Genomic DNA, 16,077 nt, shown 5'->3' with positions numbered 1-16,077 from the left:
TCATAGGATAAGTGTGTAGAGTTTTGAAAACTGTGTTCAAGCAATGAAAAACAAACTAGAGTTTGGTTCACATGAACTTCTGCTGTGCAGACTGTAGTTTGAGTTTTGCACATGTGGCTCTAGTTGTGCCCACTGTCGTTTAGCATTCGAACAAAAACCGTAATATAGCCTACATGATGACAAGCATGACATTTGCTTTGTGTAGCCAATGACCCTTGGTCGGTGGCATCAGTTGGGATAAACAAAGAGGTGGGGTCACTCACAATCACAATTGCAATCTCATACCTATGATTTTAAAAGCAAAGCCTTTAACAGCAGTGCACCTACATATTATATTTTCCAACTTGGATATATGTGACTGATATATGTACATCCATACTATGACATTATACTTTGTAACAACTTGTCATTTCAATCAATTATTGTAGTCTGTTATTGAACTTCATCATCATCCTCTCAAATGTGTGATTAGGTAATGATAGCTCCTAGTGCCGGGCGATATACTAGTTTTAATTTCCTGTGCAATATTATTTTTTCATATACCGCCGTACAGGTGCATATCTGAAACAACTGTTGTAACTCTTCAACAGGCAGCAAAATTTATAATAAAGCATTTCCCGGAAGAGCGCTATGGTCGAGGCAAGCTGTGACTGTATTTAGAGGGGACCCCCTATTGACTTCATATCCTTTTTACTAACAGTTATAACTTTTAACAGTTAATAACCCACAACTAACTCTTTAAATCCCTTGTGTTGACTTTGGGTCAAATTGACCCGTTTTCAATTTTTGTTTTATATATCATAAAATATGGGACGTAGAAATAAGCGCTGAAAATGTGTAGAAGAAAAATTTTACAATTTAAAACGTTGGAAAAATCAAAAACAAACTGTGAAAAAAAGGCCTCAAAAACGTTTTTTTCAAGGTTGACGGGAAGACAACACAAGGGTTATCAAGGCAAAACACCATGGTACACAGAAATGTGTGACACAAACAGAAAATCAATAGTATAAACATAAATTCAGTTCAAAGTCAGTTAAACCATATCTATAGGTCAAACTACAATTTAAAATATTGCTACTTATGTGCCAAGGAGGCCTGAATGATCATAATTACCTGCTACAGATGAAAGGCAACATAAAACACTGTTCATTCATCGAAGATGCTATCTATCAAGTTTCAAAGGGGGCAATGCTGCAACACTGTGAGTGGTGCTTCATTTCACTGGCAAACACAAACACTGAACTCATTAATGTTTCAATAGTTGGTCCGAATTCATTCTGGAGTCTGAAATGGGTGTGTGAGTGGAATGCTAACTCCCTCTGCTCCAAAGAGGAGTTGACTACAGCAACTAGGGCGACTGCTAAAGACCGAAAATTACGTTACAAACGCATAAATAAATAGATAAATAGAATCTCCCCCAATCCTAGGCTCCTGGTTTGTCACCACTTTCCTTACATCTCAAGGATGAAAATAAACAAGATCTTAAGCTTCTAGAAAAAGAAAATGTTTCTATCTCCAAGTGACATTCCCAGATGCTCCTACCTTATGACTCCTCTTAGAAAGGCACATGTCTTATCATATGGTGCTTGTGCAAAGAACCATATACATTATTATGCATCATGTAACCTGGCAGGTCAATGCTCTGTTTTGTAATGGTGTTTGCCATTGGCAACTCATCTACACTACTGTAAGATGTAAGAAATGTACTTAAAAAAAGGCCACTCTGGAATTAAGTTATATCCAGAGAAAGACAGAGGACACATTACCTGAGACTATTAAGGAAAATTCAAGCACCAAAACATTTATTCTGGCTGGATGAAACAGCTCATAGAAGCTCACTCCACCCCACACCCACATGATAAGAGGAGTCAAGGGACTGATCACACCTAACCTCCAGGAGAGACTGAGGGGCCGTCCACACAGAAACGTTTTTTTGTGCAAACGCACGTTTTGCATCGTTTGGGCCGACCGTCCAGACAAATCCTGAAAACGCACTTTTTTAAAACCTGGTCTCAGGGTGAAAAAATTCGAAAACGGCTCGTTTGGCTGGTGTCATCGCCACACCCCTTGACCTCTTACCGCACTATTGCTGGTCACACACGACTGCGGTGAAGCTAAGCGAGCATATCCCATCTCCATGGTCAAACCAGCTCACTTCATCTAAATACTTTGTCTCTGCTCCCTGACACTTCCCTCTGCCCTGCCGGTCCTGGATTCTACACAAGATATATTGCTAACGTTATGTAGCCAACGTTAAACATCGCTAAAGTAGCTGACCGCTACAGCTGCGACGTAGCTAACGTTAGCTGCTAGGGTTGTTTATAAAGTAGAAGTAGACAACTTATCAACTAGCTAGCTAGTTGATTAAGATTATCAAAAAGATTATCAAAAAGACATCATTCATGGATCATTGATGTTTGTTTGACTGCCGATGTTAGCTAACGTTAGCGCGCTAACGTTAGCTCTGCTAGCTAGCGCGCTGCAATCATGTCCGATGGCAGACAGAATTGCAAAATAAAAAGCAATCCAACAGCACATTATACAATGTAAACAAAGACACGTTTTCTTGCGGCGGCCTTTATAAAATGAGCAGTGGTGAAAGTTATTATAGTCCATGGATGTATTAAGAGAGCGTTAGTCTATGCGTTAGTCTAGCTAGCCATGTTATGATGGGAAGTGGAAGTGACACTGCTCTTCTCCGTTTTTTTGGTGAATTTCTGTAGCAGAAACAGCGCCGCCTATAGGCTTGGAATAGGAAGTAGCGTGTTGAGTCATTTACAAATGGATTCGTTTGGACGCAACTATTCTTGAAACGAATCCAGGGAAGACGGGTAAAAAAAAGATCGTTTTGGTACGTGTGGACGTGGCCTGAATATTTAAACAATATTGCGTCACCCCTCTCTCTTTGATGGAAAATTTTTCAAAGCGCCTTCGAGTGAGGCGGTTTGATTTCTGACGTGGTAGGACAGTCATAGCACATCGTCCAAACCAGTTCTGATTGAGTATACCCCGGCCCTAAGGCATGGGAATCACACATGAAGAACCACATACAGCAGAAAAGACCCTTGAACTTCTTACCTACTGATTATTTGAAGTGCCCTAAATTCTTCAGAAATTATTCTACTAAGCCTTTGAGTGTCAGCCAAGTGTGAAAAATGCTTTCACATTTCACACAATGTACATTCAAAGCACCCACATCTTTATGTATGGACACACTAAGTGTTCACCCTTTCTTCCAGTTACTGATGCCAGAAATGAAAGAACTGTAGGTTTTCAAAAATCACTTCTGAAGGCTTCAGGATTTCAGATCCATTTGAGCTCTGGGGACTGTTTCCTCTGCGTAGATGGAAAGTTTCCACTGCAACAATAACATACCGTACTGATGAAGTCCAAGGAAGGCAGAACGTGTACGCCAACGCTTTCTCGCACACTTTGAGCCAGGCATGCACACATACACAAAATCGAAGACAAGCAAAGACCCTGAGGCAACACTCTCAGCCACACTCTGAATGTAAAGGCAGAAATCTCTTGTATCCAAAGTTATTTAAATACTATTTTATGCAGTACAGCTGAAATTCAAGATGAGTGGTAGCATCACACACTGGCTACTTTTTACTTAGCACTTATCAATCTATTTCCAAGGGTTGCTAAATTTATCACAAACTACTATAGACAAGAACTAAATTACCTAACAACAAATGGCTGTATATACATATTTCTTCCATTTAATAACGAAAGGGTTCTGCTTAGATTGCAAGACAAAGCGTATTACCGACAGTGTGCTGAGCCCACCCACCCTTTGCTCTGGGAAGAGATGTACATTTTTCTCATTCCATTCTCCAACACGTTAACATCTGTCCCAGGTCTAAGCTCTGCGGGGCTGAGTTAGTCACGCATACGGAAAGCTGCTTGAGAATCCATGTCTGCAGGCTACATCTTTGCTTCTAAGTCCCTGCTTTTTACTCATTACCGGACACATACCTGCAGGCTCAAGTGTAGCATACTCATCTCCCCACACCTCTGAAAACACACCTCAGAGCTCCTGCACCTCCTTGCAGTGTATATCATTCATTCATTCACAACAGAAATATCTTTGGGTTGTACTTTTATTGTCTTATTGTAAATAAAAAAAGTTAGTACTTGATATATAATCGTGATTATATTATATTTGTATGATTCTTGACTCTCGCAGTATTTGATTTTCCTTATGCACCAAAAAAACAAAGGCAAATTCCTTGTATATGAAAATCTACTTGGTACTACCGGTAAACCTTCTTCTACTTCTTAATTTATACAATTCACAAAAAATGTTGTCGTTTTCAGAATTTCAGAATGGTATGAATGACTATGCAACTAAGCTCCTGTGATGTTTGAGCTAGCTTTAGAGCTGGGCGATATGGAAAAAAATCAAATCACCAAATACATTAATGCCGATATTGCCGCGATAATGTAGGGTTGACTATTGGTGCTTTCACAAAATATTAACTCAATGAGAGTTTTGATAAATAATCACCACTAATGTGGATACAATGGCTAAGTGGGTAAAGGCAAACAATAAAACAGCTAGTAAGTCTAGTTTAGAAACTCAAGTTTAGAAAATTACATCACTTTACTGTTATGTAGCCTTTACAACGAGGAAAAGACAGCACTTGCATCATAGCACGATATCCAAAATTTAAGACGATATCTAGCCTCATATATCCATGTCGATATAATATCGATATATTGCCCAGGCCTAGCTAGCTTTCTATACATCAATATAATAATAGTTCCAAAATTCCCTCATAGTCTCCCTACTTCCAGTGAAGTCAGAAGTCAGGATCAGATTCCCTATAGCATCCCTAGAGTTGGTAGGGATTTAGTGGTTTGCTTGCATTTTAGGAGCACAGGGAGGCAGCTTGAACCAAACCTTTCAGGTTGAAGGAAGGGAAATCTTTTTGCCTGCCACCCTCATTTCATGACTCAAACCAACCAAATTCAACGTTGGTGCACAAGATGGGAAAAAAACAGTAATTTTACAAGGCAGCCAGGCCCCTCCCAGCATGCAGACATGCCTGCACACCAAGGAGACTGAATGTGTGTGTGTCTGTGTGAATTATGGCCACCAGGAACGAGCTCAGCATTCCAGCACACAGAGACACACAGTTTTCATGGGGCTTAAATGACAGCACTGTGGTCGACTGTTATTCCCAAAAAACTCACCATTTCTTAGTGCATTCCACCATCAGTTCCTGATAGGAAGCCACGAACTGGAATTTGGAGGCATGTTTCCCCACACGTTGCAGTCTCTTCCAAACCGAGGCCATGTTTCTTTAGGAGCAGGTAGTTTCTGTGTACCTATCCCGTCCTGGACTTCCTTTCTTGGGCTTCCGTCGCACGAAGTCACGATAATGTTTATAGGAATCTGAGCACATCCAACCAGTGTAGACACATAATAAATATTTTACCGGAAGCACATTTAAAAAAAATCAGTGCACATCTAGTCGTGGCTGCTGGTCTTTAAAAACCGCCTGATAAATCCAAACGTAAGGACAGGGAATCTCTGCAGCAGTGGTCGAGATTTGATTTAACGGCGCGCATGTTGTTGTGAAGAAATGTACTCCATGATTTTGAAAGGCATGATAAGTAATCCACTTGGTATTAATATAATATTTCCATCTGGTGATCTTTCTGCAAAAGAAAGAAAAAAGGCACAGTCAGTAGAGCAACATCAGAACTGCAAAGCTCTGGCATTCCGGAGTATTCTCGCTGATTTCTAACGTTAAACGCTCCACTACCGTCCCCAATACAGGGATGCTTTGTCCGTGCAAAAGCTTTGTTACCGGCGGTTGTAGCACCATAGATGTTAAAACAACCCGGTTTATCTGCATCGCTAACATAACACTTTGTTCATGTGTAAGAACGTGTTTAGGACTCCAGCACCACCACTTCTGCTGCCAGCACAGCGCGCCGGGGGCTATTTACTGGTGTGGCAAGCTAACTTGGGATGTTTGATAATACAAAATATGGATGTGTGTATTGAAACATTAACCGAGAAGCAATGACATTACATTAAAATAAGTCGTGTTAACCATTCAGTCTGACAAAAACTGCTCCGAGACACGCCACCCAAAACTGAAATTCAAATAAACATTTTATAAACATGGAATATTTTGAGGAATGTCTCTGAATCCAGGGAATAGTCTGAGCCTAACCAGAAGGATTCAGCTGCTATGCTAACGAGTTAACATGTGAAACTAGGTTAACTGTGCCTGTATGACACTCACCTTACTGTGATATCCAACGCATTGTCCGTTATGTGTCCTTATCAGTAGTGTTAAGAGATGGCAAACTGTCTACAACAAACTAACAACCGAGCGATTGTAGCCCGCTTGCGAGCTAATGATCGCCTTCTTTGCAGCAGTACCGAGACCAGCCATACATACTGCTAGCCAGCCTGCTGCTAGCGACGAGGACTAGCCATCACAACACGGCACTAGCGGAAACCGTTGCTTGCCAGTTGACACATTTGCTCCACAGGTAAGCGCAAGCTCCAGGACTCAGGACTTGAGTCAGAGCCGACATTTATTTCAGCTTGAACCCAAAAACAAAGCTAAACAAAAGTATTCCGACCCCAGGCAGGAATTCCCACAGCAAAGTAGTTCAACTGTTACTGATAGTTTGACCGCTCTGTTCCTCTGGAGTGCGTAAAGTTAGACAACATTTTTAAAAGATTTCCGTTCGGGGCATTTCAAATTAAATCGCTACTGGATAGAGGAGCTAAACATACGTACATTATTATTATTATTATTATTATTATTATTATTATTATTATTATATCATAACGAATGTATAGTAAACCAAATTACATTTGTTTGTTTCCTATTTTAACAATATTGATTCGAAACATAATGTCCTTTTCGTCCAAAAGTAATACATGTATTTTATTTTGAAGGCTAATCTCTATACTTCCGTTTCTGTTCTATGTTTATCTAACCAGCTTGACCCAGCTTCGCCTCTCCATCATTTCGCCTGCCGCCTGGATGACTGAAGGCTGGGAAAGACGCCCCCGGGCATAAACCATTGGTGGAATTTTTTTGTGCCATTTACAGATTGTTTACTGATTCATGAGGCATTTCTAGGTTGTTGGTATCACAATGGTCAAATTCAACATCCTTCACCCTAACATTTAATCCTTGACTGTGTGTGAGTGTAGAGATAAGAATGCTTTCTGGCTCTGGCCTTTCCTTGGAATGATTGTTGCTGTCCTAAAGACTCATTCAGAGATGGATTAAAAGATCTATTGGTTGTGTATGAAGTCCCCAAAGCAAAAATGTTAAAGCTAAATAGCCAATTAGCCTACAAAAATAACATTTGTATGACATTTATATTCTTACTTAAACGAAACAGCAGCCTAACTGGCAAAATCATTTCAAAGCTTTGGAATCAAGACAATACATACCAGAGCTGGGACACTATAGTATCAAAGCTCACCCCCCTCAGGTTAGTGCTAATGAGGATGAGACTTCCACTTCCTGGTCCTGTCACATTAATAAGTGAGTGTTAACCTTGTACTCCTGCATGCCGGGGGTCTTTTCACATGTTAAGAGGAAATAAACACCTACCATCCATCAGAAATCAATACCCTCCTCCTCCACACTCACACACACAGACACAGACAGAGACACACACACACACACACACACACACACACACACACACACACACACACACACACACACACACACACACACATCTCTACACATCCTCCATACTCCCTGGTTGTAACCACTGGCTTGTAAATGCAAACTGTAGCAGGGGAAGCAGCACTGCTCATGGAAAGATTAATTTAATCTCAAAAAAGATATGGCTGTAATAACAGGAAATTGATATTGTATCCTTTTATATGGCACTCAGGGATATAAGCTGCAAGAGAGATGGTGGCTTTATTATGTTTTTTTTTCTTTTTGTTGGAAGGGGCTGGATGGAGAGAGATCCAGCAGAATATAAAATAACAAAGTGCCAGTGTTTCACTTTTGATAGTTACAAACATGCACCCAGGAGCCATATTTGCTCTTTTAGTGAACCCACACTTTGCACTTCAATATATCTGCCCCTGAAAAAATCTGGAACACTGAACAATCAAAAATCTGCTTTGTTTACTCTAATGTAAAATAACATATTTTAATGTTTATTCAATGTTAATGAAACACTATAAGGATTTTCACAGAAGTGACTGGTCACCTTCAGACATTTGCTTATAAAACACTAATATTTCTGGAAAAAAGGGGGAGTTCTCTGCGCTTCTGCAGACCACAACAATCCGGTGCAACCAAGGCAGGACACAACAGAATAAATAGCAAAAAATTGCCGGTGCAACACGGATGTCTTCTACTTGATGATTTTATTTCTTAAGGTGCATAACAGTGACTAACGTTTCGATGCATAGTTACATCTTCATCAGAGTCCTTATATTTCTGATTATAACATCTGCAATTTCACAAAATTGGAAATATATGCACCTCTAAATCAGGTTTCAGAAAAGTATCTTGCCAAAATGTATCATAGATAAATAGTATATTGGGTGTTTTAGGATAAAACACGTCAATCTTACCATCAAAACACAAAGCAGCATTTCAGATCAGCTTTCATTCAGTTATGTTTTTGTAAACTGAGAACAATTTGGGGTTTAGGGTCATAGCCGATTTGACAGCAGGGGGCCTGCTGATCCTGCTGCTCTGTGTCGCCTGTTTACATTTTACTCTGACAGAAGACAGGGAGCCTCCCTTCATGTATCAAGGAATGCTTTGATGTGACAAATGACCCGGTGCTAAATGACGCTTTGTGTGTCTGCCTGCCCACACGTCAGCAGAGGCTTCATTTTATACATGACACAGGAGGAGGACGGGCCTGCTGATGTGTGTCTGTGTGAAAGAAAGACTATATTATGGAATGACAGTGAGAGAAGAGTGCCAAAGGTCAAGTGGAGTCCTGTATGCCAACTCCAGACACCTCCTTTTTTGTTTTCTGAAATCAAATAAATGATAATTAGAAACCCCTGTTACCAAATGATTATTTTTATTTCCCATTTTTATGCATCCTTCAATTGCCTAATTATTTTTGGGGAAAACAGAGAAGGATAATATTCATTATCTCACAGCAAAAGCAATGTCATCCCTCACCATAACAACTTTAATGCTACACCAGGGAATCGTTTCATGTGCAAATAGATTATTCTCAGCCTAAAACACAAAGTGGGGCTGCAATAGAGAAAAACATCATACCCCCCCCCCCCTCCCCCCAACTGAGATTTGCCCTATTTGGCCTCAATACATTCTGTTTCCAATACTGTCACTTCTCCAGCCAGAGAAAATGATGAATCCAAACATACAGACTGACATACAGTCAGCAGTGAGTGAACACTCTGTCCAGAGAATGCCAAACATGATTAATGATTACCTGATTTATTGGAGTTAAAAGCAGGTCGTCCCTGCTGCTCATGCAGTCGTTGGGTAACATTTTGACTCTTGACGTGTGTGTTTGTTTTGTCTGATTCCACAAAGGATTTCATGAGAGCCACTGCCCCTGCTATCTCAACACAAAATGCTTTTTGCTACCCAAATACTATGAAGCACATTGCAGCTTTATTTTTGCACTGATGGGATTTATCAGTAGTAGCAGAGTGGTACTTAATGTGGGCTTTATATTAATTGTGTTAACAGTGATATTGTCTCTACCTGACTGCGCAAGGAGAATGAAAGCTTCACACCTTACTTCTCTCTGTGAAGAGCAAACAAAAACACGGCCTCCAGGATCTAAGCCAGCTCTTCAGGCGCAGGCGTTTGGTGTTAGACCACTTGAAAAGACCTGTTAACAAAGCAGAGTTCTTTAGATATAAGCCAAGTGAGTCTGAACCACTTCAGTGAAGCACAGATAGCCAAAAGTATAACTGACATAATTGTGGGAAGAACAGAAAAACAAGACATGAGGCTGGGGTAGGCAGTTTAAAGAATTGACCCTGTTGTGTTTTCTGTGTATCCAAAGCATGATATATCTTATTCCTCTTGCACTGGGTGATATGCTCCTTCTATGGGATGAACATGGGCACTGTAATTAGAGCACCAAATGTGTATTAATCCACAGCTGAAAATAGTCCACAATACATACACTTTTAAATCCTGTTCAAGTTTGGTTTGCTAAAAACTAAAGTGCCCATGCAGCTGTTTTCAGAAATGATTCAGCTTTTAAAAAAAAGTTGGGATACAGTTTGGAAATCAGAAAGTATTGCGAGACAGATTAACTAATTATCTAATCTTTGGGAATTGCTGGCAATAACAAACATTTAGAATAACTCCAGCTTTATCCTTTAACACACAGAAAATGGTCTGCTATTTGGAATTATGATGAGTAAGGGATACTCAAGAAAGCTATAACAATCATGACTATAACTGATTGTATTTTCATGAGGCAGCTTGGGTCATCATGTCATATTTTACTCCTTCCACAGATTCCTATTTGTGCTTGTGTCCCTGTTAAAATGTGAGTGCAATGCTCACAGTGCCAGATAAGCATCTTCCTCTTTGATCTGCACCATCTTGACTCATGGCAGAGTGTCTGGTGGTATCGGCGGCTCGCTGCGGTTACAGGAAGCCTCTCTGTTTCCCGGTGGATTTACAGATGGATGAAGGGCGTGGCCATTTCCTCTTGGAACGTTGCCATCAAAGCCACAACTGGGATTAATATGGATTTGATTTTTATGTGATTTGGTTTTATATTTCACTATGCAAATTGAGTCGCAACAGTTATTTTCTCCCTTCTCCATCACTTGTGTGCCAGGTTGGCCTTTTATGATACATGACACATCCATATTTCTTCCCCATTTGTAGTTATTAATAAAGTTTGTTGATCTCAACTGCAACGTCATAAAACACAAGACTTTCACCCAGAAACGCACGTTTGTGTCCTGGGAATACTACTTAAGGGGGTTTTAATCCAAACCCCGATCTTTTTTCTAATCTTAAGTAGTCATTTTGGTGCCTAAACTTAAATTTCGTCGGCGCATGACGGTCACCTTTTGTCTGCTAAACTCAATTGCAACGGCCCCTGAAAGGACTGTCACCTCACGCAGAGCCCTGTACCCGGCACACATTCACCTTTTGCAACTGCCTTTGAAATGACCGGCACCTCATGTCACGGTTATCGGTACCCTGCTCACGTTAACCTTTTCTTGGCTGTTTTCTTGGTTGGTTTATTATTTTTTATCATTTTGGACTTTTTGTTGGACAAAACAAGACATTTGAAAATGTACTGTATGGGCTTTAGGATATTGTGCTGGACATCTTTCACTGTAGACCAAACTATTAATTGATTAATTGAGAAAACATTTGCAGGTTAATCGATGATGAAAAGAACCATTAGTTGCAACTTCAATTCCAGTTTAGCGTTAATCTGATGAAGAGAAATTGTGCTCTGAACATCACCTAGGTGTAATCATCAAAACTTTGTGGTATTAGACTCTCAGGACCAAAGCGCAAGGGGTTCTTTCCAGAGGAGCCTGTTAACACAAAAAACATTCATAAATGCAGAAATCCATCAAAGACAAGACAGACAGGGCTCCATCAACAACAGCCCAGAATGCACTGCAGCCACAAGTTACATTTAAGTAAGGGACACAGGTGCAATCATATGAATATGCCAATACGTTATTGCTTACTAAAAGCAACAAGCTCACACTTGCTCTCTAAGGGCTGCCAAAATGCGTTCTGGGAACCAAAGGTAATTTCTCAACTGAAGTAGAATAAGACAAGACAGGTGGAGGGCAATAGAGTACAACGAAATGTAAATTATTACAAACCACTTCATCACTAAGTAACTCCTGTAATGAATAGAACATCTCAAATGGATATTTAACAGTGTAAAAGTGGATCAAAGGGTGACTTATTTTTTTTTACATTTATGGGCACATTATACTCAAGTCTTTGTGTCAGTGTCACACCACTGCGGTCAGAGCACCTCGATCTGCTACATCACTCTGAATTTAGAATGAAATTAATCTGTTTTGCCTGTTCTGCTGAGGAATGGTTTTTCAGGAAAAGCAAATTACCCATTTACACTCATCTGAGTGGTTATCAGATCCATGTCTGTGTGAAATTAAACCCATATTCAACCCAGGAGAGCCTGGACTGTGCACGAACTGCGCAATGATCCCTAGTTTGAAGAATCACTTTTCCTCTGGCGAAACATGGTGCTGATTACATATGGCCTGCTGGCTGCTGATAGTGAAAGCCAATACATCACATTCTCATTTTATGCTGACTGTGAGAGCGGTAGAGATATGTAGTGGCCAGTATTGCTTCACAATGATTACAAAATAAATGTTTACTCAAGCTGTCATGGTTTGAAATCCCATCATCTGCTGAGTGCAGTGTATCTGAATTATTTGAATGACCTGCAGTGAGGAGTTCAAGGTGCTTATTTTTCTTTAAAAGTAGAACTGGCAAAAAATAAATAAAAATCCATTAAGGGTCAACCCAATTTGTGCCTTGAGTCTTCAAAAAAAAAAAGTTTAAAGCATATGACAGTTGCGTTTGTTTTTTATTTAAATGAATCAGGATGTTTAACATATAAGCAGAAAGCAAGATCTTGAACTTTTAGGCTCAAACAGGGTAAAACATGATTCATCTAGCTTGAAGATATACAGTAGATTTAAGAGGTATATTGAAAATAAAGTTATTCTCAAATTTCAGACCAGCAAGAGATGTTTCAACGCTTTCCTCTGGGATTTATGAAAGTGAAGAAGAAGGGTCAGAGAAATGCTTAAAATATAAATGTAAATATGTGAGCGCGCAGCAGTATGATGGTGGAAAATATAACATGCATGCCCTGTTAACCTCCCCGACAGAAAGGGAACAACCAAGAGAGATGTCACTAGATCAGCACACTGCTGCAAGATCATTAGCTAACAAGCGTCAGCCAGTATCAGCTCACTGAATGAACAGTGACAGTCCAGCAGACAAGTCACTCTCCAGTTTCTCTCCCCAAGAGAGGGCTCTTCACTTCCATTCACACAACCTGAACAAAGGCTAAATGAGTCCCTGGATAGCTGTCTTGGGGCTTTTAGGGAACCCAGCCAGGCAGGGTTGAGTGCAGAATCACTTCCTTGTGACCTCCACCACCACCAGCCTAGATTAAACACTCCTGTCTGCCTTTTTAAATAGCTTGTTAATTAGCAGCAGGCTGGCTGGATGAAGTCATTAAGGGGTTCACTGCAGGAAGTAATTCATCAACATCACAGGCCTTGTTCATGTGCCGAAATCAATATAGCCTTTGCTTCTCTTTGGTGTTCCTTATTGATTTTGCTTATTGTGGAACAGGAGCTGTATCTGCTACAGTATTTGAGACACACTTTCAGGATGTTCTCTATGCTGTTTATTTTATTTAGGTGCAATATGTAATACTGCCAGCTAGTGTTTAAAATGCAGTACAAATTCAAAATACTGGAGAAAGTCCTCTCCCCCGCCCCCTCCTCCCCAGACTCTAAGTTCACGGAGGTTGCCGGGCTGATACCGCAGCATCCAACAATGTTGCTAGACACACATAGCCAGACATTACTTAACAGCACAGCGGAGTAGCTAACATTAGATGCTGGCTATATTGACAGTCATAAAAGCCTGTGCTCACGCGGAGCTCTGTACCCAACTGACAGGCACACTTTTTCGGCTTAGAATTACGGTAGGAACCCTGCTTCTGGGGAGTTTACTCCCCGGAGTCCTTATGTTTTTTCACCCAGTGTATTTCCTTGGAGAACGTTGGCACCAAGATCTTGGTTGCAGCTGTCGCCGTTGTCCTGCTGCACTCCCTGCTAAGCTCTGCAGTGCCCTGCAATGTCATGCTGCGTCCTGCAATGTCATGCTGCGTCCTGCTGAACCCTGCTGCTTCCTGCTACGTCTATCCATGCTCTGCTGGGCCACGCTACATCCTGTAACGCCCTGCAGCGCACTGATATGACATGAACTACTACGACTACCATTTGACATCACTCTTCCATTATTCAGTCCCTCCAGAAAAACGCGATTATGCGATCGCATAATTCAATGCATAATCAGCCAAAGTCCGCATATTCATGCGGAGGCCGCATTTTTTCAAATATGCCGCACTTTCGCCGCATAAATTGCCGATTTCCGCACAAAACATGCAGCGCTTGCATGATTTCATAATCCCCGCAATTTTCGTTGCAAAAAAGTCACATATATCTTAACAGAAAGTTGCAAAAATGTTGCGTTTACTCATAGACAGTATATAAGCGTTTACGCTTATATTTAAGAGCAGTTTAAGAGCAGCCATTTTCCCCTGTTGCCATGGGAACGTTATGAAGTGACGTAATTACGCGACGTGAACATCATCGAAAAGCAGGTGTTGGAGGTTGAATTTGACATGTACTTTGAGTCTCTTAAGTTGGTATCAGAAAGCTATCTTAATATCTGATGTCTACTCAAATTTCTTTGTTTAAACGTACAATATGTAACTTTCTGCCACTAGGGGTCTCTCAACCAAAACAATGGACGGTAAAACTGGACTTTTGATGACGTTGTGAAGTTGCGTGGAATTATGGGAGTTTTAAGTGTTAAACACCTTCGCTGCCAGTTAGAATGCATCAGTTCACGGACGAGTTTACCCGTTCAAGTTTATTCACGTTACGTTTATTCATTCTAATAAAATAGCTGCAGTTTCCCCAACATAATTACGTTTTTCTTGATTAGATTTTTATTTGTAGCTGACCAGTTAGCTCGTGAGCCAGCAAGCTAACAGTAGCCAGCAGCTAAAACACAAAATATTTCACATATCAGTGTCACCTTTTGGATCGTTTCAACACCGGGGCGGACGGGGTTTGTTGTAACGCTAGCTAGCTACTAAACGAGGCTGAGAGACGGGTGTGGGTGGGGATTGTCGGGGGAATCTCCGCGACAGCGAGCCAGGACGTTCGATGCCGGTTGTGCAGCAGCAGAACATCTCCCAGCTGCCCGGAATTATCTCCCCTTCACTTTTCAGTAATCTTAACTTTTCGTTTTGGTGCTTAACTCACCTTTTGTCAGGTTAATTTAGCTAACCGTAAAGACAGCTTAACGCGAAGAGGGGAGAAATTCGGCAGGGAGGAGATTTTCAGCGAATACACCGGTAGCGCTGCGGAGATGTAGCTAACTCTATGGATGGCCGCTGTTGTGACTCGGTGCCTGGTCTGATATGGTCCGTTTCCCGACGTTTAATTAAACTGCCGTTAGCACCAGGCACTGGAGATAAGTTCTGGCCGGGGGGTTGCTGTAATAAAAGTAGCTGGCTGATAGCTGACTGGGGGCTAACGATAGCTAGCTAGCTATGTGTCCCGGGGCTGTTGTCAGCTGTCATCCCCGACTGAGTCTCTCTGCGCCGGGGGAGTGAGGCAGACAGACCGGGGTGTTCTAGCTGGCTAAATTAGCATTAGATTAATCGTCTATCTATACAGTTAACGTTGCTAGTGAAGTTATTCGTGGGTTGGCCCAGTCCTGTTAACTGTGGTCTAAACAGTCATACTAAAGCGTGTTGAATGATGTTGTAACCTCATAATGTTACCCACAAAGCATTAGCATCAATGTTAGCTACTTGTCGATATTGAACTTTCAAAATAAATAAGGTATCTGTTGTATTACTGTGATAAAAAGTGGGATGTAATTAATCACAAAATGATGCTTTATGGCCAAAAAAAGCAGTATTACGGTTAACAAGTATTTGTGGTGGGGGGGGGGGGGGGGGGGGGGGGGAGGGGGGGGGGGGGGAGGGGGAGAGGGGGGGGGGGGGGGAAGGAAGAAAAAGGGGGGGGGAGAGGGAAAAAAAAAAAATTGTGGTTAAAGATTTGTGGTGGAATTTGGTGGGGTAAGAAAAAAAAAAAAAAAAAAATATATATATATTTTTTTTTATTTTTTTTGTTGTTTTTTTTTTATTTTTTTTTTGTTTTTGTGTTTTTTTTTTTTTTTTTTTGTGTTTTTTTTTTTTTTTTTTTTTTTTTTTTTTTTTTTTTTTGTTTTTTTTTTTTTTTTTTTTTTTTTTTTTTTTTTTTTTTTTTTT

The 16,077-nt window shown here is 40.7% G+C and overlaps 1 protein-coding gene across 7 annotated transcripts in view; it reads right to left on the bottom strand.

Moving 5' to 3' along the window:
- The window catches only part of ehbp1 (EH domain binding protein 1), a 160,362-nt gene extending 153,673 nt beyond the window's left edge, over positions 1 to 6,689 (bottom strand). For 5 of the 7 annotated variants that reach the window (XM_039783401.1, XM_039783405.1, XM_039783406.1 and 2 more), the window contains exons 1-2: positions 6,267 to 6,689; positions 5,203 to 5,670 (exon numbers count right to left, since the gene is read on the bottom strand). In XM_039783401.1, the coding sequence (XP_039639335.1) occupies positions 5,203 to 5,306 (104 nt within the window). In that variant the 5' untranslated portion in view covers positions 5,307 to 5,670; positions 6,267 to 6,689. The remainder of the gene's footprint in view (positions 1 to 5,202; positions 5,671 to 6,266) is intronic. The other 2 variants (XM_039783403.1, XM_039783408.1) reach the window with 1 other exon arrangement.
- Between the last annotated feature and the right edge of the window lie 9,388 nt (positions 6,690 to 16,077).

The sequence above is a fragment of the Perca fluviatilis genome, chromosome 19, assembly GCF_010015445.1.
Source record: "Perca fluviatilis chromosome 19, GENO_Pfluv_1.0, whole genome shotgun sequence".
Taxonomy (NCBI): domain Eukaryota; kingdom Metazoa; phylum Chordata; class Actinopteri; order Perciformes; family Percidae; genus Perca; species Perca fluviatilis.
The sequence above is the reverse complement of the archived record's forward strand: the minus strand, read 5'-3'. Positions and strand labels throughout refer to the sequence as shown.